General features: G+C 39.4%; 3 protein-coding genes across 6 annotated transcripts; all 3 read right to left on the bottom strand.

The window, feature by feature from the left end:
- Nucleotides 1-59: 59 nt before the first annotated feature.
- On the bottom strand, nt 60-4,988 carry pycr1a (pyrroline-5-carboxylate reductase 1a). Of its 4 annotated transcripts, none has more exons than XM_022221120.2 (8): nt 4,650-4,988; nt 4,255-4,326; nt 4,058-4,128; nt 3,705-3,884; nt 1,994-2,215; nt 1,767-1,859; nt 1,205-1,368; nt 60-844 (listed from the first exon to the last, which is right to left on the bottom strand). In XM_022221120.2, the coding sequence occupies exons 1-8, from the start codon at nt 4,705-4,707 to the stop codon at nt 676-678; spliced, it is 1,029 nt and encodes a 342-aa protein (XP_022076812.1). In that variant the 5' UTR covers nt 4,708-4,988; the 3' UTR covers nt 60-675. The 4 variants fall into 4 exon arrangements, with proteins under 4 accessions (XP_022076812.1, XP_022076814.1, XP_022076813.1 ...); XM_022221122.2 differs by having other exon boundaries at nt 4,598-4,987; XM_022221121.2 differs by having other exon boundaries at nt 4,540-4,986.
- A 6,255-nt stretch (nt 4,989-11,243) lies between these two features.
- On the bottom strand, nt 11,244-13,429 carry LOC110970801 (myeloid-associated differentiation marker-like protein 2). The gene has a single exon (XM_022221118.2). The coding sequence runs from the start codon at nt 13,193-13,195 to the stop codon at nt 12,284-12,286; it is 912 nt and encodes a 303-aa protein (XP_022076810.1). The 5' UTR covers nt 13,196-13,429; the 3' UTR covers nt 11,244-12,283.
- Nucleotides 13,430-15,661: 2,232 nt separating this feature from the next.
- On the bottom strand, nt 15,662-23,043 carry notum1a (notum, palmitoleoyl-protein carboxylesterase a). Its single transcript, XM_022221119.2, has 11 exons — nt 22,462-23,043; nt 19,564-19,616; nt 19,339-19,434; nt 18,914-18,974; nt 18,772-18,830; nt 18,537-18,639; nt 18,260-18,451; nt 18,056-18,153; nt 17,768-17,915; nt 17,630-17,677; nt 15,662-17,524 (listed from the first exon to the last, which is right to left on the bottom strand). Exons 1-11 carry the CDS (start codon nt 22,788-22,790, stop codon nt 17,221-17,223), a joined length of 1,491 nt encoding a protein of 496 aa, XP_022076811.1. The 5' UTR covers nt 22,791-23,043; the 3' UTR covers nt 15,662-17,220.
- Between the last annotated feature and the right edge of the window lie 81 nt (nt 23,044-23,124).

The raw sequence follows: 23,124 nt of genomic DNA, 5'->3' as shown, positions 1-23,124 counted from the left end.
CTGTCTAAATAACTCTTGCTAACGCGCATATAGGCACAAATAAATCACAAACAGCAATGTTCTCTTTTTTAAAATTTAATATTAAACGATTATGCAGACCATTCTTGCATCATGGAATGCTGCATTTATAGTATTTTAAAATATTTTCAGTAAATTGTTAAAATATAATTTTGGTATGCATTACAGAAGTGGATTGTCATGCCACCTTCAGAAAAACAGTGAAAACTTTGTGCTGGGTTTACTGCTTCATTGCACGCAACTCCCATCAGAAAACAGCAACAGAAATAAGAGTTGGAAAGCTATACTAACAATAGGTATACACTTCCAAGTTGACTAAATGACCAGGACAGCACATAAGCCATACTATACACCTCCTGTTGGGACTAAAGGATATTATTTTCCATACTACCTCAAATGGGAATTGCAAATACAAAACACTGCCTGGTGAGGGGAAAAATAAATTATTGTTCATACTGTTGTCCTTTACCCAAATCTCATTCAGAATTTTGTGATTTTTGTATTTTTAAGAGGTGCTTGACAGTATTATCTTATATACTTGTATACTATCTACCAGTAGTGGTTTATTTACAGTATATACTGCATCATCGGTGATGTGACAAATCACATTAAAGTTATCAGTTTCTGCTCCTATAAACAAAACCAAACAAAAAACAATCAGGTCTTCTTGTCCCTGGGGTTACTGCTGTTGAAGATACTGATCCCATGAGATCTGACTCCAACAGCTTCTGCAGTGACTCCTGGCTGCTGTAGCACTTTGTCCAGAGTTGTCTTCTTTATGGCAGCAGGAGAGATCTTCTCCTGGTCAGCCAAAAACTGAAGTTCCCTTTCAAAAGAAGGGCAGAAAGACAAAGATATTTACAACAGAGTAAAACTCACACACATACATATCCCCCCCCCCCCCCCCACACACACACACACACACACAGATGCGTGCATAATGTAGAAGTGTAATAATAATAATTGTAAAAGTAGGTACTTAACAACCCAAGAAGCACAAATCCTCATTGCAAAATTATTTGCATATAGCTCCATCTGGTGCCTGATTTATAAACTTAAAAAAAGCAAACATATTTTACCCTCTGACCATTTAAGCAAAACAATTTACCTAAAAGCATTTCTAATGTATCCCAGTGACAGAGAATATGATTTGTTTGTTTGTCTCGCATCTTGCTTGTCCACCTACCTTGTCCGAACACAAGAGGCTTCTACAGCATTGATAAGAAGGCTGCGGAAGCCACCACTCTCCATGACATGTAGGGCGTGTATGGTGGCGCCACCTGGTGAGCACACATTGTCCTTGAGCTGCCCAGGGTGTTGCTCCGAGTCTAGCAACATCCGAGCGGCCCCCTTTAAAGAAACACAAAGGAAGAGCCACTAATTATGTCGTATTAAGTACACCCTGTATCAGTACTTTCACCAAAATACTGAATATTCAGACTGAGTTCAGTACCAGCCAAGACAAGCATTAGGGTTTGTTTATTTATTTGCAGTGGCAGAGCACATTAATCAACAATGGAATGAAAGTGTGCCAGATCGTGTCAAGACTGAGACTACTTTTTGTTTGCAGTTGCTTGATGGAATGCTAAAACGGTCCTGTCTGAAATTTTAAACACATTTTTAAAAAAGCAACACAATACAATAAAAAGCCTCCATTTAAACTATTTGGGGCAACAGCAAAACAACGAAACTGAACGTACACACACAAACACACACACATAATATTGCTTCAAATAAAATGGTCCTACCAGGAGGGCTTGGGCTCCGAGGCGCACCGCCAGTCTCCTCGGCAGGCCCATTTTTACTCCACCATCAGCAAGAGCATCTACTGCTGTGAACGCCTGCAAGGCCACAATAATCAAAATTATGAGGCTTGAAAGAGGACAACAATCCAAAGGACACATTTTTTTGCAATTGCTAGAGGTAAGTCAGGAATGACAAACACAGTAGACACTGTTAAATAGAAGTGACTCACATAAGCAGGGCCACTGCCACTCAGGCCTGTGACAGCATCAATCAGGTCCTCTTCCACTTCAGTGCAGTAGCCAACACTGGCCATCAGCTGTTCAAGAAGCTTTCCATCCTCCACCTCCGCATGGGTACCCGTGGCGTAAACGGTGGCTCCTTCACGCACCACCACTGGAGTGTTAGTCATGCAACGCATTACCTTAGGAGCAGTGCGATACTGCTGCAGTTTCTGCAAGGGATAACAATGCACTAATTAATGTACTGTCCTGAGACTACAGACAAAATTGAGATGAAACAATCACTATCATATATCATTTTAAAGGACAGGTTCACATTGTTTTTCATGCTTGTCTAACATCATGTGGGGATAAAAATATTATGACAGTTTTTTATTACTGTAATCATTCCTCTTCATGTGTCGCCAATGCAAGTGATGGGTAAGAAAATCCATAATCAACAATCTATGTGAAAAAAAGCCAAAACAAAACAAGGTTTGATCAGTTCTAACCCTCGATGATCAGGCTGTATTTGGTATAAAAACCAGTGCCATTTTTCAAATGTTGTCAAGTGCTGCACACTCACTGAAGAGGCTGCCTAGTGCTGTTCCGCCAAAAATCAATGTAGCATTTCTTCTACTTCCCTTTTGTTGCATTAAATTTGATAGAGTTACATTTGAGTTGTTGGAAGAGGTTACATAACATCAGAATTTACTGACTAGTTGTTATGACACTGCCCTTTACTCTGTAATTTATAGTTTTAATTTGGCAGAAGCAAAAAACATGAATTACTGCTTCAGTTTTTAAAATCTCACTCTGGCCTGGGAGTAATGACAAACAGACTTTTTGTATTTAAAAATTTTACCAAATGTGTCTTATCCTTGGAGCTCAATGTCGTACATTTTAGCCTTAAAGTTTTGCCGTTGTTTGAGACTGAATTACTTTTTTGCTTATTTGTTTTTGTTCTGGTGAAAATTGCAAAAACAGAATAGCACTTTATGAATTAAATCATGTCAGAATATCCAAAAGTTATGTCTTTTTGGTACAAAATTCTCACTTTAATTTTCCTCCACTGCCAATCATGAAACATAAAAATAAAAATTTTGCAATTTTTAGTAGGATGAATGGTTACAAAAAGCAACAGCAGTTTTTAAATGTACACATGTGCATGTGAGTAGTGATTTAACATAGTCTTGAGAAAACATAGTCATTAAATATAGTGCATTTTTAAATATATATATATATATATATTCCACTATATGTCTTTAAATATTGACTTTTATTGGGGATTTCAAGTTCAAGCAGCTAACTTATGTTGTAACATGACTGTTTTGATGTCATCATGGATTTTCATAGTGTTGTGTTAAACTAAAGTTTAATTAATATGCTATGCCGGTTTCAAAGGCAAAACTATATGTCAGGTTGTTTTTCTTTAGTTTGGTTGTTTTTTTTTTTTGTAGTTCTAAAGTCAACAAACAACGGATTCATCCACTTACAGAGTAGTACTGGTTAATTAATTTGAGACATTTTGTCACCAGCAGAAACCAAATGTTTTCACTTTGTTCAAACAATAAGTCTTATTCAAGGTTTTATTACAAGACTGAAGCAATTAAGCAGATGGTAGGGAAAAGACCTTTACATTTATTTAAAACTGCCCAGTCATTTTTATTACTGTTATCATCCAACCATGATCAATGAATAAAATACACAGCTACAACTGACCTTCTCTATGGAGCTGATAGTGACACCTGCAGCACAGGAAACGATAAGGTGACGGCCTTCAATATCTGGTCCAATCTCATCAAGCACAAAGGGAATGATGTGGGGCTTCACGGCCAGGAAGAGAACATCACTTCTGCTCACTGTCTCTTTGTTGCTTGTAGTCAGATTCACACCCAGTTTCTGTACAAGTGCCATTTGTTCTATTACTTTTTTCAGAACAGAAAGATACATGAATTCCTATGTACAAGCCTTCCTCCTCAGACCCCAAAAGTATCAAGGAAAAAATCTTTCTGAATTACCCTGAATCAAAAAATGGAATACAGGATTATTAAACATCACAATCGTCTACACACCCGTAGCTGATGTATAGTGGGGAGATCTGTGTCTGGAGAACTGGCTGTGATTCTGTGGGAGGCAATCACGCCTTGATGGGGGAAGAAAATGTCCAGAAATTATTTAATTTCATTTCACTGATTGCAATCTACATACATCAACAATAGAGGTCAAATCTAATTAGGGCACAATGTGAAAAGAATGATTCAAAATTCACCTGCAGCTGTAAAGCCTCTCACCAGAGCATGGGCCAGCTGGCCTGCTCCTATAAAACCCACACTCATTCTACCTGCGAATACACAGAGCTAAAAACGTTAACTTCACCGATGTGTAAACATTTTATGTTAGCAATGGCAGGTTATTCTCTAACTGTGGAACACTACGTCCGCACACAGGAGTGGTAAACAAACTATTACTTCCTTATTAACCGAAGCAGCTGGCATTTTTGAATATATGACCCATATTTCTAAACCGTAATATTATTGGCAGAGAAAACACTTACGAGTCAACAGAAGAATCTCTAACTTGACCGACTGACTGACCAACAGCCACAAGTTTACCTGAATTTATAACGCTATCAACGTGGCTCAGACGTCTCGCGTTGGACTGTACCTGTGGAGAATTTGACTTGACAGGAGAGCCGGCCAATGAGCTTTACGCTTTTAGCCATCACGTGACATTTTTGACCAATCACAGCGGTAATTCCGGCGGGCTCTGTACATATGTGTACAGTTCTGTTGCATCAGTTTGTGCCGCGGGGAAGAGAAACAGGTTGGGATTATACTATCACCTGCTGGCGAAAAGCTTGAAAAGCAGATAATTTGAGGACGAAGAAAGAGTAAGTGAAAGTCCTAACCCACTAAAACCAAAAATTCCATTTCGGGACTTTACGGTGTGGGCTGCTCAGTGGAGTAGTGGCTAGCACTTCCGCTTTGCAGGAAGAGGCCAGTCGTGTGTAGTTGGCACTCAGTGACAGCCAATGAAATTGCAGCTTTCCTGACACTGTCCCCAGTGCTGGGTCTCATCAGGATTGTGTGATTGGAAAAATGAATGAAATCACAGGGGGAGGATTAAATCAGTTTAAACCTCTTTCTATTCTTTTTTTGTGTGCATGAACTACAGAGAGATTCTCTGGTATATTCATTATTGTATTTTTCAATTTTTTGTCTTTTTTCTTTTTCCTAGTACTACTTACGTGTCAGAAATGAAGAACTAAATCAAAAACAAACAAAAGATAAGGGAATGTTTCTTTAAGTGACTAACTTGGTAATCTTCCTCGGTTTCAATTACAATATTCTACTGATTACTGTACATTATACACACATATTGATGAGACCTGCAGATGTAACTGAATGAAATGTGTTCTTTATTCACACAGAACAGCAGTTTAACTGTTTCAAACATGCCAAATCAAATTGAACAAAGAGCAAAAATTACATATACATATATACATACGCACATGATAAGCCACCAGCCCACCCTCTCACTCATTTTCCTTTTTCAGCCTCCCACCTCTGCTTTTCCACTTCAAAGAAAGGAGACTCCTGGAACTCTGTCCAGGTCATCTCCTTGTCCATACCCTTATCTTTGTACAAAGAAAAGACTTTTGCTGGGCAGTAGATGTACTTCCCTGCTACTCCAGGGAAGCCAGCGTGTATGTGCGGACTGTCCGGGCCAGCTCCAGTCTGCAGAACCGGCATTTGCGTGTCCCTGTCGGCTGGGAGTCAGTCCTTTTTCTTTGTTGCTGTCCTCTCTCCCCCACCCTTTGTTTTGTTGCCTCCAGTTCACGCTGAAAGAATTCTGTCTGTACAAAGTCTTTGAAGTCCATTTTTGCATCCGTCAGACCTTCAGCACCATATGTTTTAAAAACCATAGTCGAACAGTAGAAGTACCTGACCGGGCCCTGTTGGTAGAAGAAATGGACGGAAGAACCGTCATATTCATATCTGGACTTAGGCTGGCCACAGGCACTTCTTCGTCTGGGTTTTTTCCCCGGCTGTTGCTGTGGTGGTTGCTGCTGCTGCTGCTTGGTCATGATACTTTTAACGATTTCCTCTGTTGAGTCCTGCGTTAGAAGTGTCTGAACAGGTGGAGGGGGGTTAAAACAGCAGCCGGCATGGCAACAACTGGGACGCTGGTCGTCTCACTGCCCTCTGTCAGAGAGTGCCAAAGCTGCTGCCTTTCTTCCACCTTCGCAGTGACGTGCGGTCAGGGGAGGCAGGTGAGGCACGGCCTCCACCTGTCATCATGACAAAAAAAGAAAAAAGAAAGTGTACATAAATAAATATTAATATTTTCCACTGATCTGTGTTAAAAATGCAGTATGACTTCACATTTCTGACATTTTATTGAGTAAAAATTGCCGAATTTGAGTTTTTCCGATCAAATCGAGGGCAGAAACCCCGGGTGAGGCAGGGGTGAACTGTGCCTCACGTCTGACTGCATGATCCAATACAAACTGGGTTCCATGACGCGTGCCCGTTTCTGTTCTTCAGCATATAGCCAATATGAACTTTACAGAAATATTCATTATACACCATGACTTTCTGCAGTCTGTGTCGTGTCTTTTATGTATGTGTGAGAGAATTATTCCTGCTGATCGCTGCGATCCAGTGCAGAGAAAAATCATCAGGTGAGGCACTCAGTACTCTGCCTCAACTCAAGGGGGCGTACGCAAGCTGGCAGGTGCTTTCTCGCTGCAGTGCTGGATTCAACAGAGGCAATCCAAAGTCAGCATCAAGCTAAAGCCAGTAGGTCTATATGGAGTCACAGGAGTGCCAAATCAAAATATAAATAAATAAATAAATGTGGAAATATAAAGAGAAATACATAAATAAATAAATGTAGAAATATAAAGACAAATAAATAAATAAATGTGGAAATATTAAGAGAAATAAATAAATAAATAAATAAAAAGGAAAATTTTGTCTTTGCTTCTACCTTTTCTGTTTTTTCCTTTTATTTATTTATTATTTATTTCTCTTTATATTTCCACATTTATTTATTTCCCTTTATATTTCCTCAGTCCACCAAGAAAAGGAAAAATGCAAATCAGTTTGCTCTGGGCGGGGATTCTGAACACAGAACTCCTGCCTGACACCAGCTCCCAGCACGGCTGAAGTGAAGCCATGTCACCGTTGAGCTTCGGCTTATTCTGCCACTGATAAGAAAATAAACATTAATTTACCGAATTAGCAGCGTCCTTTCAGTGTCTGATGGCAGAATCAGCCGAAGCTCCACGGTGACACGGCTTCACTTCAGCCATGCTTGGAGCTGGCAGGCCTGTGTGCAGGTACGACTCCCCACCCTGAAAAGGAAGCCCCGCCCAGAGCAAACTGATTGGCATTTTTCTATTTCTTGGTGTCAGTCCACCCTGAAATAACCACCAAGAAATAAAATGCATATCAGTTTGCTTTCACTTGGTGGACTGAGCTGTCAATCAAATGGCTCTAGGCGGGGCTTCCTGTCCAGGGTGGATAGTCGTTCCTGATCACAGGCATATGAAGAGTAGATACGACACGCCCCTCTGAGCGACGTCCCTACGGAGACACTAAGCTAGTGGGGGCAAAGTTTCAGTGTTTTCCATTGATGTGTACGGCACGAAAATTAAAACAGGAAGAATGCCGGCTCATTGTGCGGCATACAGTTGCACACTATGTCGGACGATCAAGACAAGGAAACTTGGAATAACTTTCCACAGGTAAGAATAGTTTTGGGCTCATTTTTCATTATTAAATCTTGTTGAGGGTCTATGAGAGCTAACTAGTTAGCCATTAGCAAAACACTAACACGAGCTAACAGCTGGACAACCAAATACCAGACGATTATTAGTAGCTGTAGTATAGTTGTACAAGCAGTAGTAGTAATACGAAAAGTACAAGCAGCAGTAGCAGTATAAGTCGCTGTTAGAGTCGTAGACGTAGTATCAGCATGTGTAATAGTATTACAAGTTGTAGTAGCAGTGACAGTATCAGCAGCAGTAGTTGGGGTATTACCACTAGTAGTGGCATTACTATTAATACCACCAATACTACCAATAGTAGTTGTAAAGCCTAACTCATATATATCCAGATTAGCATCTATGTTGTTCCTCCAAACCCATTTTATGATTGGGATTACAGGCAATTCATTACGACTGCTTTCAAATAATTGAAATGTTACCAAACAATGCTATACTTATCAAATTAAATAACTTTGGTCTCCAGTATATTGGCTAATTCAGTTCTTTGTACTTAATTTATTAGCATGATTTCTTTATAAATATGTTGTTGTGTACATACTTATTTACTTCTCTGTCTACTTTTTTCTTTACTCCATGTAGGTTTCCAAAAGACTATGGGTTGAGGAAGAAGTGGGAAGCAGCTCTGAGGAGAGAGGGGTTTGCTGCAACTATATAACAGCCTAGAGAGAGAGAGAGAAATAAATAATATCGAATATTAATAATTCTGTTGTTTATTGTAATTGTGGTTGTCTTTACTTTTCTTTTTTCTTTGTTGCATTTATTGAGATAATTTGTCCTTGTTCCTTATTACTGTAGCATTGCTGTAACTACCTATAATTATAAATTTCTATTCATATTTTCACTGTGACTTTTATAGACGGCGAATCGTGATCCATGCAGGAGTGGATGAATTTAGCAAGCTCATAGTTTACATAGGAGCAGCTACAAACAACAAATACACCACTGTTCTGGTCAGCTGTTAATCAGTATGGCTTACCATCTCATATGTTGTGTGAGAGTCCAAATAATGTTACCAAAACACATAAAATGTTAAAACAGATATGTTTAGTTGTTTTGACAATTGTTCTGATGTGATGTAAGCTTGTGAGGCTAACACATGCTTCAGAAGAAGGTTCACAACAGTTCTTGTTTTTGCTGCTGTCAGGCTCAAATTGTTGTGTGACATTTAACATGTAACAGAAATGTGGCGGCCTGTGAGTTGTTGCAAGAAGACAGTTTAAAGGTGAGAGTTGAGAGACTGAATTAATGAAATAGCTTATTTTTATGTGAAAGATTCAAAAACGAAGGTTCAGGTTTGTCCAGAATTAAAATAATTGACTTTACTGCCATTATCTGCTTCTCTAACATATATTAGTGTGTGTGTGTGTGTTTACAGTGTTTCCAAAATACCTGTCTACAGTCGAGCTTAATGTCAGAATATTCTATTACCTATTATTATTATTATCTATTATTCCCGCTATGAATATTAAAATACGCCGAACCATTTGTTCTGTATCATAGCTACATGTATTTATATTTCCACATTTATTTACTTATTTCTCTTTATATTTCCACATTTATTTATTTATTTATTTATTTATTTCTCTTCATATTTCCACATTTATTTATTTATTTCTCTTTATATTTCCACATTTATTTATTCATTTATTTATATTTTGATTTGGCACTCCTGTGACTCCATAAATCTGTACACATCTCTGTACTTTAATTTGTTTACAGTATATATGAATTGCTTAAGGGCTGCACAGTAGGTTGTGGTTAGCACTTTCACCTTGCAGCAAGAAGATCCCTGGTTCAAATCCCGGGGTGGGCCTGGGATCTTTCTGCATGGAGTTTGCATGTTCTCCCTGTGCATGCGTGGGTTTTCCTCCCACAGTCCAAAAATATGTTGAGGTTAACTGATAACTCTAAATTGCCCGTAGGTATGAATGTGAGTGTGATTGTTTGTCTGTATATGTAGCCCTGTGACAGACTGACGACCTGTCCAGGGTGTCCCCTGCCTTCGCCCGAGTCAGCTGGGATAGACTCCAGCACCCCCCACGACCCTAGTGAGGATAAAGCGGTGTATAGAGAATGGATGGATGGATGGATGGACTTTACGGTGGTTCATCTAGTTTGTTCGTGTTAACCTACTATAGGCCTACCTGACATCAGCAGGTACCAGCCTATGTTGACTATGGCTATATTGTTTAAGGCTTAAGAAAGGGTTTTGGTAAAGAAATGTGTTTTTTTCTAACACAAATAACTGTAATAAATTGATGTATCATACAGGTGGGTGACAAATTAAAGGAAAAATCTGAAACTTTGACCATTATGTTTAAATGTTGGGGGAAATTTCCTGTCCCTTTAACTGCAAATCACCACAAAGTTGTGATGAAGCATTTCTGTCACAGTGAGTATTGTGTTCCGGAATGACAGCACTTCCAACCATTAATTACGAGGGGGTCACTGAATAGTTTGATGACTATTACAGTGATGCTTTGGTCTTCAGTCTCCAGCTCTCAACCCATTTGAATACACAATTCCCAACACCACCATTACCGTGATGCCAAATGAGGAAATGTCTTTTGAAAGAATGGTGCTCCAGTGCTCCCATAGAATAGAGTTCCTCCTTGAATTTTGCTTTAATCTAAAAAAAAATCTATCCACATCTGCAAAACTTGGTGTTTATTTATGTATGTATGTATGTATGTATGTATGTATGTATGTACATTACCATTAAAACGTTTGGGGTCACCCAGACAATTTCATGTTTCCATGAAAACTCACACTTTTATTTAAGTGCTAACATATTTGCACAAGGGTTTTCTAGTCATCAGTTAGCCTTTTAACATGATTAGCTAGCATAATGTACCATTAGAATACAGGAGTGACGGTTGTCCTTTGTATCCCTATGTAGATATTGTGTAAAAAATTAGCCGTTTCCAGCTAGAATGGTCATTTACCACATTCACAATGTCTAGACTGTATTTCTGATGAACTTAATGTTATCTGCATTGAAAAAAAAACTGCTTTTCTTCAAAAAATGACATTTCTAAGTGTCCCCAAACTTTTGAACATTATGTATGTATGTATGTATGTATGTATGTACATACATACGTATGTGTCTGTATGCTGCTTAAATGACTGATTCATGACATTAAGAATTACCATAGTTTTGATAACATAGTTTTGATGACAAGTTTTGATTAGAACCCTTTGCCACTTTGCCTACTCTGGAATCTGTCTTTTCTGCCTGTCAACTGCATTAAGATATCTCTATTTCACTGGGTAAATGCAGAAAACTGTTATATAGGTTATGTGTGAAAAACATCCAGGTCTAATTTGGTGTTTTGAAGTATACGGAAAAGTGATGACGCTGCACAAATGTTTTCTGCAGTAACAGCAAGTCAGTCTGAAAGTTCAGATTAAAGATGTTCACTGAAAACTTACTTCATACCAAGAAAAGGGTACAGAAATACACAGAACATACACTGGCATTTTATTGAACATGGAAATTATTGCAAGAAGGAAAGTTACACTCATGTTTGTGCTTGATATGCAGCATAACAACAAAATAATCAATTTAATACTGTTGTTGAACATTTGCCTTCAAATATTTATGAATTTGATACATTTAACCTTCAGAAATGGGAAAAGCATACTAAACTTGAACAGACAGTATATAAAGAATGTAATACAAACTGGTAAAAATACAGCAAAATGACTCAAAAGTCAAAACCAAAATCCATGTTCAGTGCATACTGTAGACTTAGCAATAACTATACATCTCTATGAGGTGTAATTTTATCTTGTTTGTTTAAATACAATTGAAGAGTTCATTTGCAAAAACAGATAACTCTGTTTTGATAAATTTTCAGAAAACTTTTTTTTAATTGTTTACTTGAGATAATATCAATCAAACTAAAGTTGAGTGGATTTGACTCAGTAGAAAAATACATGACAAAATAGAGAAAATATAAATTATTAGTATTATTATTATTATCTCAAGTAAACAATAAAAAATGAATTTTCTGAAAACGGAGTTACCTGTTTTTGCAAATGAACTCTTCAATTATATAAATTGCATAATCTTTGTAAGATTGATTTTGTCTATCTGGCATAACACTGTTCTGATACTCTAAATGTCACACATTCTTATAGGTCCATTCTGTATGAGACCACCAAAGCAACTAGGACAGGAGGGATGCATTTGGTGCTGAGATGGACAGATTTCCCCGTGTCCTCTGTGAACAAAGTTGCTGAGTTCAGCAAATCACTACACCTCTCCATGGCAGGTCACTGCAGAACTTGAGAAAATTTGTAGCATGTATTGTACACTAATGCAAAGCACAGAGGCCAAGTACTAGCTGAATACTGATGGTACAAAAGAAGTCACAAATATATAGAACATTATGGATCAAGAAAATAAATCCTTTACAACAACCGGAGTATGGGAGCATATTGGATGTCGCAAAAATCTAAAACTCCTTATTTCTGTCTGCGGCTGAAAGGGGAGAGGTTTTCACACTGCAGAGCTGGAGACAAAGCGAATCCTCTGGGAGTAAACAAGATCAACAAAATATAAAACTAGATTGACATTAGTGAACACTGCTACCACCAGCTTACTATCCCAGGGGCATTCTCCACGTGGGCAGTCCTCGGGACGAGTAGTAGTGCCATACTTCTTATCAAAGCTGAAAATAGGCCAGATCAGTGCAGTACTGAGGTAGAGGATCACAGCAAAGAAGGTGTAGACAACCACAAACCGGTCAAATGGGAACCGAAGGGCAGACGTCCTACCGGAGACTGTCAATATGACCACTATCACAGTGACAGAGAAACACAGGCTATACACTACTACACAGTACTGGGTGGCAATGTACTGGTTGTACTCACTGTCATTAGCCAGGGCCCCAAATATGATGCAAGCCACAAAACCCTGGATCACTTTAAGCAGACCAGACACGGTGGCCATGTAGCCCACCACTGCTCCTGGTTTGGCTCGCGTCAGAAACACTTCCACTCCATAAGGGAAGCAGCAAACACTGGAGCAGACGGTGACAGCAATGCGGTACATTTGGACCTCGCAGTCCTCATCGGGGCACTCTTCTTGAAGGAAGTAGACAGGGTAGACCACAGATGCAGTGATGTACATGAGCGTTGCCAGCATGGCAAAAGCCACAGTGAAGTTGTCCCAGGAAATTGGCATACAAGTGTGGAGCCGTGTAATGTCCAAGGTGAACACTACCAGTGTGACAGCAAAGCAGAAGGACCACACAAACATGCAGAAGACTCCATAGGTGGCACTGTAGCCCGCACTGTGGGACACAAGTGCCATTATGGTGCACCCAAGCAGTAGCTGGCACATTCGGGCTAAACCTAAAGGTGACAGCACAGCTTCTTTGTTAAGGTAGTGTCCTCCATGAGCATCCATAGTGTGCGCTGAAGCAGTTGTTTTTCTTGATGAGATTCTTCACGTCCTGTGCTCTGTGTTGTTGTCCTCGTGGCCTGTTCTTCTCTTTCACACAGACCTCACCCTTTCCTTGGTTTCCTTTTATAGATGATCCTTAATTACAAATGTCTGTGAGCTCTTTTCTGAGCTTGCTTTGTAATTACAGCTGTGTGCTTAAGATCGAGTTACATATATATATATACACTGTTGTATAGAAGTTTGTGCAATAATATAATAATAACAGATATTTAGTTAGACCTTAAGAATAATATATATATGTATATATATATATATATATATATATATATATATATATATATTTGATTAGTCTTGTCTGGCTGCACAAGTCTGTAAATTATCCATATAAAATCAAATTTCTGTACATCTTATATCACTGGTATTCATCCATTTATCGTGTATTTAAAATATTTAACTTTTTCAAAGAATAGCAATATGGTTCAGGTCTTACTCAAAACCGTAGTGTATGTCCTTCAAAATCTTGATGTTTCCTTTTCCTCCTCTCTTCACTCATCAAGTTGTCCAGTGTATCAACAGTTCAGAGTAAAGTAAGGTCTTATCCAACATGTTTTCCTTTAAAAGTCATATCCAGAGATAAGTCTTCCAACAACAGCCCTCAGTACCAAAAATGGCTAAGTTTGTTGTCCTGTCAGCCAGGTTCCACTGCTCATTGACTCTGTCCTTATAATTTCATCATTGTTGGCCCTTAGGTGCCCATCAAAGTAACTCAAGCTGTCTCTTGCTGTTTGTCGTGCTGTGTCTGTCCTCTTTTTCCTCTCGGATTTGGTCTCTCACCCTGCTCTTCCTTTGTGTCAGTGTGCACTCGGTAGACTCCAAGGGGTGGCTGTTTAAATAAAAGTTTGTGCCGAGCCCGGACTTACAGGCTTGCCAGCTCTATAAATAGGGGTCTATATTCCACAGAGGGGTGGGATGCTACATGTGGCAGAGTGTGGGAGTCATATTTCTATGGAGCACACAGAGAGGCTGAGTCAGAGCTCCCTCAGTAAGAAACTGGCATTTACACACAGTGTAATGACAGGGAGGAAGGCTAAGACTCCCATTAGAGACATAAATTACATCCAGGTTGAGAGGGATGATTATACACGAGTGATGGCAGGTTTGACCTATGCTTGTGAGAGGGAGGTGGAAATGGGTTGGCAGTTACTTAAAATACTTTAACCTGTGATATTTGTATGCTGTATTTTTGATTTACAGAGTGCAAAGCAATTTTTACATAAGCCCCTTTTTCAAATAGTTTTTTGAAGTTGTGTCAGATGACACACTGCAAGTTTGTAAGCACTCTATTAAGGGTTGTCTTTAAACCTATGCCATGCATTTTATAAATACTCCATTGTGAAAAAATATACAAGGACTACATAAGTGAAATCAGGAAGGTTTCTAGCTTTGTATTTAGTTGAAATGACGTAACTCACTCATGACTACTCTTAGTAATTAGATTTCCCTAACTGGGCTGCTGGAGCTTATATATGAGCGTATATATGCTGTAAACATCATATTTATCTAATAAATAATGTCACAATTAGGAATAGTCTATGTTTTCCGAAAGGAAAGCTCATTGTTGACAGGTTTTCTGCATATGGGAATGGGATGCATTTTAGGTAATATAGGTACAATACTGTCCATCATGACTCCAATAATGCCATTGGAGTATATTACTGGATCAGTTTTTCTTGAAATATAGTTTTGGTTTGTTTGGACTCATCATGGAAGGAAGATGTCCTCCCACAACAAAGTATGATCTGGTGTGATTTTGAGGAATAACAGATAATCTTACATGGAACTCACCATATTTTGGCACTGTAGTTGTCGTTATGCCACAAACTGAGATGAGTGCATGCTTAGATTTGATGTGCAAAGATGACTGTGGCTCATCAGATAGTGTGGGTTAGTGGTCTGATGGCTGCAAGTTAAAACCTCCTCAAGTGAGTGAACACTTCTCAGTACTAAACTACTCCCAGTGTTTCAGAATTGGCTCCTTGCGTGGTACTTTGCTGCCACCATTGTGTGGGCGTGTATTTGAATGGGTGAATGAAAGACAAATTGTAAAGTGTGCAGTCCATGTAAACAACTGCAGCGGACATAAAGGCACAGAAAAAATATATTTACAAATGATGCAAAAAGAACACAGTTTATACAGGCATTCTTGATTACTAAGACCTTTAGAATCATATGGATGTATGATGACATGGTAACATTATTATTTATTCCTAAGTTCACTGTATTGACTCTGAAATGTTGTTGAAATTTTAGATTAACGGTTTTCTTGGAGGTGATACACTTTTTTGACTGCTTCTATCTGCCAGTCAAAAATTCTTACTCAAAAAAGTAACAAACTGAATGTTACCTATTCTACCAGCACCACTATTAATATTTATTGTCATTATTATAATAATAACAAGACTACACAAAAATATTTACCTTGTCGTATATGTAATGTGTCTTTTCTTTTGAGTACAAAGACATGCAATCAACACAAAGATTAAAACAGCAATGTATTTACAATTTACAAAGAATCACTTCTCTGTGAAAATAGCACTTATAAATATGATTTACATAACAAAATAAATATGTAAATTACCAATGTAGCTTGAGTTTTTTTCTGTTAAAAATATGTTACAGAATAAACTTACAATTAGTAATACTTTTCCTTTTCTGGTGTGATAAGAAATAGAGGTCTTTTAAAAACATCATTTATAAAGACATCATTACATACAACATTGTCATTATATTAAAAAGTAATCTATGAAATATAAGAAGGGAGTTACAATAATGAACACTTGAAAGAACCTATACAAATACTCAAAAAATATACAATACATATTTTTGTCTCCCTTTAAATGTTCATTGCATTGATTTGAGGATTGCTGGACTACTGAGGTGACCTAACATGAACATGTACCCTTTGATCAGGTTTGAACAGTCCTTTGATGATGACTTGGCCCGTGAGAAAGAGGTATAGACTAGATATAATGGCACTGTGGTGTATGTGCAGCTACTGTATGTGCAGCTAAGTGTTTTCAGGTCCATTTTAGCACCGCAATTAGTTTCCGAACATGACAAAACTGGACATTAAGACACCTTCACAGCTGTCACAACTAAAAATTATGCCAGATTTCAACACTGTCAAGAACGTGAGTTATCTCTACAAGGACATTTGCTTTTATCACATGATGATCACCACAGTAATACAAAGTGTAGAGCACTGTCAGACTGTCTCGCTAGTTTCTGACTATTTCATTTTAACTACTTTCATCCGCAAAGAATTGTACGTTTAATTACAGTGTTATTCCAACTGGCATATCTTTATCATACAAATTGATTAAAGTACTGGCCTCAGCTGTCTGTCTCTACTAAGCTTGCTTTTGTTTTAGAGGTAAAGAGAAAAAGTTTCCTTCCTAGTCCAGTTTGTTCTGCCCTTGTCATATTTTCTTGTTTCTGTTTTGATTTAGGTTATTTTGTGATGAGATGTCTGTCAAACCAATTATTAAAAAAACAGTTTGGACAAAGTTGTACTTTATATACTCTATAGTGACTACTTAACGAAGACAGCATCCTTGCGTTACATCCCAACATTGTGCCTTTTTTGAACAATAACTCAATATAATCTAGAGGATGAAAATAATAAAAAATTAAACATCAATGAGCATCCTTAAAACTGGATTACATTCATGATATTTTTTTCTTTTACAAAGCAAAAGATAATTTGAATGGAGAGTAGATGAGAGTTGTGTCTTGATGCAATGGCATGTTGCTCCTGTATGCATCACCAGTTGTGAGGAAAGGGACTGTGGAGCAAAAGCAAGATTTGAACTTAAGTAAAAAGGAGGTCAGAGAGGATAAAATTTTAGGTAGAATGGATTGTGAAGTGGGATATGTAGTTAGAGGTATTAGGCATGGGAGACTGGCCAGAGAGACCAGCCAGCTCTGCTTGGTTTTAGCTTGGAGATACTGTGTGTATGCGTGTCTGTTTAGCTGCCACTGCTGAGCATGCCCAGTAGCTTGCTGGGGTCCATGCCCTGCTGCTGAGCCATCTTCTGCACATCAAAGCCCATGTGCATGAGGAACTGAATGACGTTCATCTCTTGTCCAGTGAACTGGTCTCGGATGGTTGGGCAGGTGGGGTTGCAGTGTGGCCACGGGCAGCTGTCAATCAGATGCACAGGGCAGCCTTTGGGTGGCGCCTTGTTGTTCCTGTTGTCATGGAGGATGCGGTCCCAGCAGTGCAGTGCTCGCGGCAAGGAGGTGCCTTTAACTTGCACGTCAATCCAGTAGCTAGAACACAACACAAGAGGGCGCTGTCAGCTTACAGGTAGAAAGTCTCGTGCAAAGTTTCCTGATAAACTGAAAAGGGAGCCTTAAATATTGAGTCATACTCACTTTCTGGTGATAACTTCATGTGACAGACATGCTGGAGCAAACATAGCTCTGAAGAAAAAGCAAAAAGCATAAAAAGTCTAAATCTGTGTCGTAATCCGACTTATATATTTCTTATAAAATGCAGAGTCATGGACTTACGGGACATCTTTTAGTGTGTTCCTCAGCTCAATGCCCAGGTTTTGGATGTAGCGCCACTGGCCTTCTTGGACAGGCTGCCCTGTTAGCTGGATGTTGTCCACTGTCAACTGGGCCTCATCAAATAGCCACTGGACCACAAACACAGGGCCTGTGCAGTGAGAATAGAGAAGAGTGATATAATATGTAGTTCTACGTGTGTCAGTGTAATCACAAATGCACCGCACAGGCAATTTGGACTTGTATAGATCGCTTTAATGTTAAAATCAACAAAGGGCATCCCAAACTCACTTTTTATTGATGGGAAGACTCGATATCCAAAGAAACAGTTCCACTCCTCTCCTTCATGGGTTTGTTTGCACTTCTCTGGTACCACTCCTCCCCAGTACCTGACAACCAGGTTAAAGAGTACAGATAAGACATGAAATTCTCCCCTGACTAAATTTCTGGCCTAGCTCACAAAATGACTTTTATTATTTCAATGTTGTCTCATACTTGATGCCTCTTTTGATGGTTTCAGTCGGGGCACAGCTGACAGTGTCCACACAGTCAGTGCAGTGGTACTGCTTGTTGTCGAGGAACCAGCCAGAATCAGAAAGACCTCGCACTTGTATCCCAGTGTGCCCCATTCCCTCCAGCAGCTCTGCTACGCGATCCACATTCAGAAGCACCCCAGTACCACCCGCGCTGTACACAAAAATACTCATAAGTATTCCTACAACAATGCTGTATGAATTAAAACCATCAACAAACATTTTACATGTGTCCTTACCTGCTTCCGGCTAATAAGAGGACCTTTGCATTGTCCAGCCCTTTGTTTAGCAGGTCCTTCACAACCTCCTGAATAATCAGGGAGCCCATGAAGGCATATCCACCTGCACACAACAGAAAGAGAGAAAATGGAACATTGATTTTTGAACTTTTTGCTCTTATTTATAGAACAGTGGAAAGAAGGCGAATGGCACGCAGCTCTGTGTCATGATTGTAGATATTTAGTAGCCTCTTACTTTGCTCTGTTTTGGCTGTAACGCCGCTCCACACATCGCTGGAGCAGTACGGAATAAACCTGCACACCCAACAAAAAGTTAAAGTTATCAGCTATGGTTGAAAAATGAGCATTAACAACAGCACAAACATGAGTCAACTTACACCATGTTGGCATTCCACCAGTGAGGGTTTTCCTCAGGCAATGGAGACAGGATCCCCGTGCCTACAGAGACAGATCGACATGTATCATTAGCCATCCTGGCTCCCCTAGACACATCCTCTACTTACTCATCATCATTACCACATGGATTACAGTTATTACAGCGCAATGAAAGAGGGAGGTGTCTCTGTTCCTATAGCAGTGGGCGCCAGGTTGCCCTACACCGTAGCAACATTATGACCGGGTGTCGGTCTTAATAACACTCTAAATGAGCACAGATACATCCGATCGTTTTATTTACTGAGGTCTTTAACTGGGATCTGGGTATGTTTTTGACCTCATGATCAGGATTTGCTACAGGTCACAAGTAGAGTAATGGCGGTGCTGATGGGAGTGAAGTGTAGTTTACAAAGCAGCTGAGGCTGACCTGTTTTAGTTTGGGGCCACTTGGAGGAGCTCATCAGTCTCCTCATAGTCTCATATCGGCTGTCACAGTTCTCCTTGTTGAAGCAGTACCAGCCGCCTGCAGACAGATGCACAAAAAACATGACATTAATAATGTCCTGCATTAACTGTTTCTAATATTTAATCATTGTAATTTGGTCATGAAATGAGAAATATAACGAAAGAATTAAATGAACTAAATACCAACCTTCTAAGAATATCAACCACCGTCTGCTACCTCGAGATTCTTTTAGGTAGTACCTACAAGAAAGAAGAAATATATAAAAAGAGTACATTATAACTGGCATGTCCACTGTGTTTAAGGTGCATACAGATGTTAAAAAATATGTGAATTTGATATTGATTTCTTTAAGGTTTATTTTTTACTGCCTAGATGACAGTATATCAACTCAGCAATAGGAGGCAGTCTCATTTCACAACTTTGAAAGATAAAATAAGCTCTGAAAAGTAATACCCTCACTGTTTCTACATCAGTGATGGTATCCAGGCATAGAATATAAACACATGTGACATCATCCCTTTAACATACACAAGAATGTCCTGTTAACTTTGTCGATTACAATCTCTAAAAGGTGACAGAAAACAGCTAAACAGAAATTCCGCCAACATAAATCAGTTGAGTACACAGACGAGAACAATGAGGTTGTGTGTGTATCCTGCACTTAGAAAACTGATATAGTGATTGAACAGGAGATAAACATCATCCTGTCCCCTATCCTGTTTGTACTGTAAATACCAGTAGATGGTATTCTTTGAGAATCAGTCGTGTACCGTGATCTTTTTATTCTGAGCTCATCATTCTTCCGTCTTTACGCATAGCATGGATAAAATCAAGGCTTCCACCCAAAGAAATGATACGATAAGAGAAATAAGACAGCTGTATTTTGCTTATGTAGACACATGCTCACGTAGGACCCACATATGCCCAAGATAACAACCCTAAAAGCATCTAAACGCATCGAGAGCAGGATAAATTGAATCTGAGGTATTTATTGTGCCAGACTGTGACCTTTAAAAGAAGTTAGCATTGAAAGTAAGTGATATGTGCCTGTCAGTCCAGAAGAGGGCAATGCTATCATGATTCTAACATGCTGCAGCATATAGAAGCTCTCTAAATGTGCTTTTTTATGCTAATACTGTTTTGTTGTATTTAATTCTTTGAGTATCCACTCGATTTTACCAATAACTCGACACAAGAGATTGCCAAATACATTTCAGTGACTTTACAGTAAACAGACTTGGCTGAAGCTTGGAGCTGCTTGCTCAGACAATGAATCACACTTTGGCTGCATGTCATGTTTTATACTACTATTGCCAGTCACAGTCAATGATGTGGGCTGAGGGCATTGCACCACACTTCCAAACAACAAAGTGAAGGCATTCTTGGCAAGCTAAACAAGCCAAGAGGGAAAGGTGCTGTGTCAACCTACTCACTCTAACAAATGCAACTCCAGGAGATGAATCACACAGTTCAACCATTCAGGTTCAGTAAATGACTACTTTTTTCCCCTTTTCAGTATGCATCTATGTATGGATATGTAACTGTGATAATACATCTGTGGAAAATACTGTTGGACTGGATGGATTAGCATCCTAACTGATAACAGCCACAGTGAATAAAAAGGCCATCTGCCAGTAACTGCTCCCTGTGCTCGTCCTTATGCTGCATCTCTAGAGCTAAGAGCTTTACCTCGCTAACAGACAGTTCTTTCTACCCGGCACTTTGGAGTTTAACAGGAATTAGACAGGATTCTAAATCCAAAAATTGACATATATATCAAACTTCATTTCAGTTAAGTTGATCCAAAACCAAACTGCTGTCAGATGTTGACCATGACCATCATCAAAACCTCTTTATGTGGCATGGACAACATTTAAAGATTTTAAAAGGCCGTTTATTATATTGAAAACTGCACATAATAATAATGATGAATTCAAAACATGTTTACTATATTTCATGCTTTCCAGTGTGGAATTGCTACAAGTAATTTAGGGGTGCACATTCAGTATGGAACAGCTTGTGTAATATTTGAAAACCTGCCAGGCAGAATAATATGGTGACAGTTTAAGACACGAGTGAAAAGATTTTTTTCATGTGAAGCATACGTATGAATGTGGGAAATTACACTTTTTATTGTACTTATCAGTATTAGTTGTACAAAATCCTGCAACCATTTTTTTTCAAATAGTCTATATGCCTGAGCAATGGTTATATGCAACCCAATAGGAGAGGCCAGATCAGTCTGATGCTAATATTCTTTGAGCACCATGGCTTATTCAGCAGAGAAATCATGACAGCTTTCTTGTTTCCAAATGGATTTCTGCCTAACAACAATGTCAACAGTGGAGATCATTGCACACAGATGCAGTTATCAATGATTTATCCCCCGGGTGGTATACTAAAAACATCAAATACAATGAAAAAAAACAACTTTAAACTAACAGGGCTATTGACACAAAACTGTATATTCTACAGCTGCCCAGTAAAACAGAACCTCTGTAAAATCCCATCTCAACGGTTTGAGCTCTGTGTACAGTCATTAGAGAGGCAGACGGACAGAAAGAGATGGGCGGGGGTCTGCAAACTAAAATCTAAACTTTCTGCAGAACAAATCCTGCATTCTAATTTGAAGCAAAGGAAATGAAGCATAGGCCATGTGGCTATCCGCAAATTTCACGCTTCGCTGACGCAAAGCAGCTGTCTATCTTATCCCGACTGAGCCATAGTCTGTATCAGGGCATTGCTTTGTTTTGATTTTCTGTCATTTATCGTGTTTTATTTCTATATCGTTCACCGTTTTTCAGCGTTTAAATAGTTAATAATCGAAAATGAAATTGGGACGTTTGCAATTAAACATCCCGAAAACTGAGAAACACTTTGGAGACACTTTTGTCCTCAGGGTGGATAGACATGTGAGTTTCCTCGGGTAGCAAGATGACCATTAGGACGGGGTGCGCCTTGCCTAAAGTACTCTTTAAACAAAATATCAGTTCCTGCTTGCTCCAGGGCGCACAGCTGACTCTGCTTTGACCTACCGGTGATCCACTCACTTGGAAAACACACTTTATCACTCAGAGTACGTACCCAGCGGGACTCCCGTCGTTGCAGGTGACGGATGTATTCTCCAAAAAGTTCAGCTTCATGTCGTAGTCAAGCTTCTGCGCCGAGCACGGGTACAGGGACTGCGCCAGGTTCTTCACTTGAGTCATGAAGTCATTCATGTTCTCCTCCACCGCGGTGAAATCTAGAGGGAAGCTCTCCGTGGTATCACCCCGGTCCGCTCGGTACGTGGGAGGAGGTGGTGCGCGTCGTGGTTGTGGGTTGCGGCCACCCCGGAACCTCCGTGCGCAAAGAGCTCCGGACTGCATCAGCACCAGCAACAGCACTGATGAAACCATTCTGATCGCTGTCATCGTCAGACGTCCTTTCCTCTCTAAATGCACCGTCTTCAGTTGGATACAGAAAATTGTCCTGATGGAGCTGGAAAACGAATGGGAATTACTCACGAGTGTAATTTTATATCAACTAAAATCAAAAGTCCTCTGCGTTCAGTCACAGTCATCCGTTTAAATTTCTGGATATATTTCAAGCTTTTCTCAGCCTTTGCTCAGCTATCCTGTACAACTCAAGCGCTTCTGGATCAAGCGCACAAGCTTGAACGACAACAGCGGTGCCATGCTCTTGTATTTTATTCAAACTTTCCCCCCTTGTGTGTCTGTCCAGCCAATCGCAGGAGCGGGGCAGGAC

Source organism: Acanthochromis polyacanthus, chromosome 21 (assembly GCF_021347895.1).
Source record: "Acanthochromis polyacanthus isolate Apoly-LR-REF ecotype Palm Island chromosome 21, KAUST_Apoly_ChrSc, whole genome shotgun sequence".
Taxonomy (NCBI): domain Eukaryota; kingdom Metazoa; phylum Chordata; class Actinopteri; family Pomacentridae; genus Acanthochromis; species Acanthochromis polyacanthus.
The sequence above is the reverse complement of the archived record's forward strand: the minus strand, read 5'-3'. Positions and strand labels throughout refer to the sequence as shown.

Bases quoted from the DNA above. Each gene is read 5' to 3' on its own strand.
- pycr1a (XM_022221120.2), bottom strand. From the start codon at position 4,707: ATGGCTAAAAGCGTAAAGCTCATTGGCCGGCTCTCCTGTCAAGTCAAA. The intron at 2,216-3,704 runs GTCAGTTGTAGC...TATCCCTTGCAG, and splicing joins CTATCAGCTCCATAGAGAAG to AAACTGCAGCAGTATCGCAC. The intron at 845-1,204 runs GTAGGTGGACAA...TTCTTTTGAAAG, and splicing joins GCCTCTTGTGTTCGGACAAG to GGAACTTCAGTTTTTGGCTG.
- LOC110970801 (XM_022221118.2), bottom strand. From the start codon at position 13,195: ATGGATGCTCATGGAGGACACTACCTTAACAAAGAAGCTGTGCTGTCA.
- notum1a (XM_022221119.2), bottom strand. From the start codon at position 22,790: ATGACAGCGATCAGAATGGTTTCATCAGTGCTGTTGCTGGTGCTGATG. The intron at 19,435-19,563 runs GTTGGTATTTAG...ATCTGTCTGCAG, and splicing joins GTGGTTGATATTCTTAGAAG to GCGGCTGGTACTGCTTCAAC. The intron at 18,640-18,771 runs GTAAGAGGCTAC...TGTTGTGTGCAG, and splicing joins TACAGCCAAAACAGAGCAAA to GTGGATATGCCTTCATGGGC.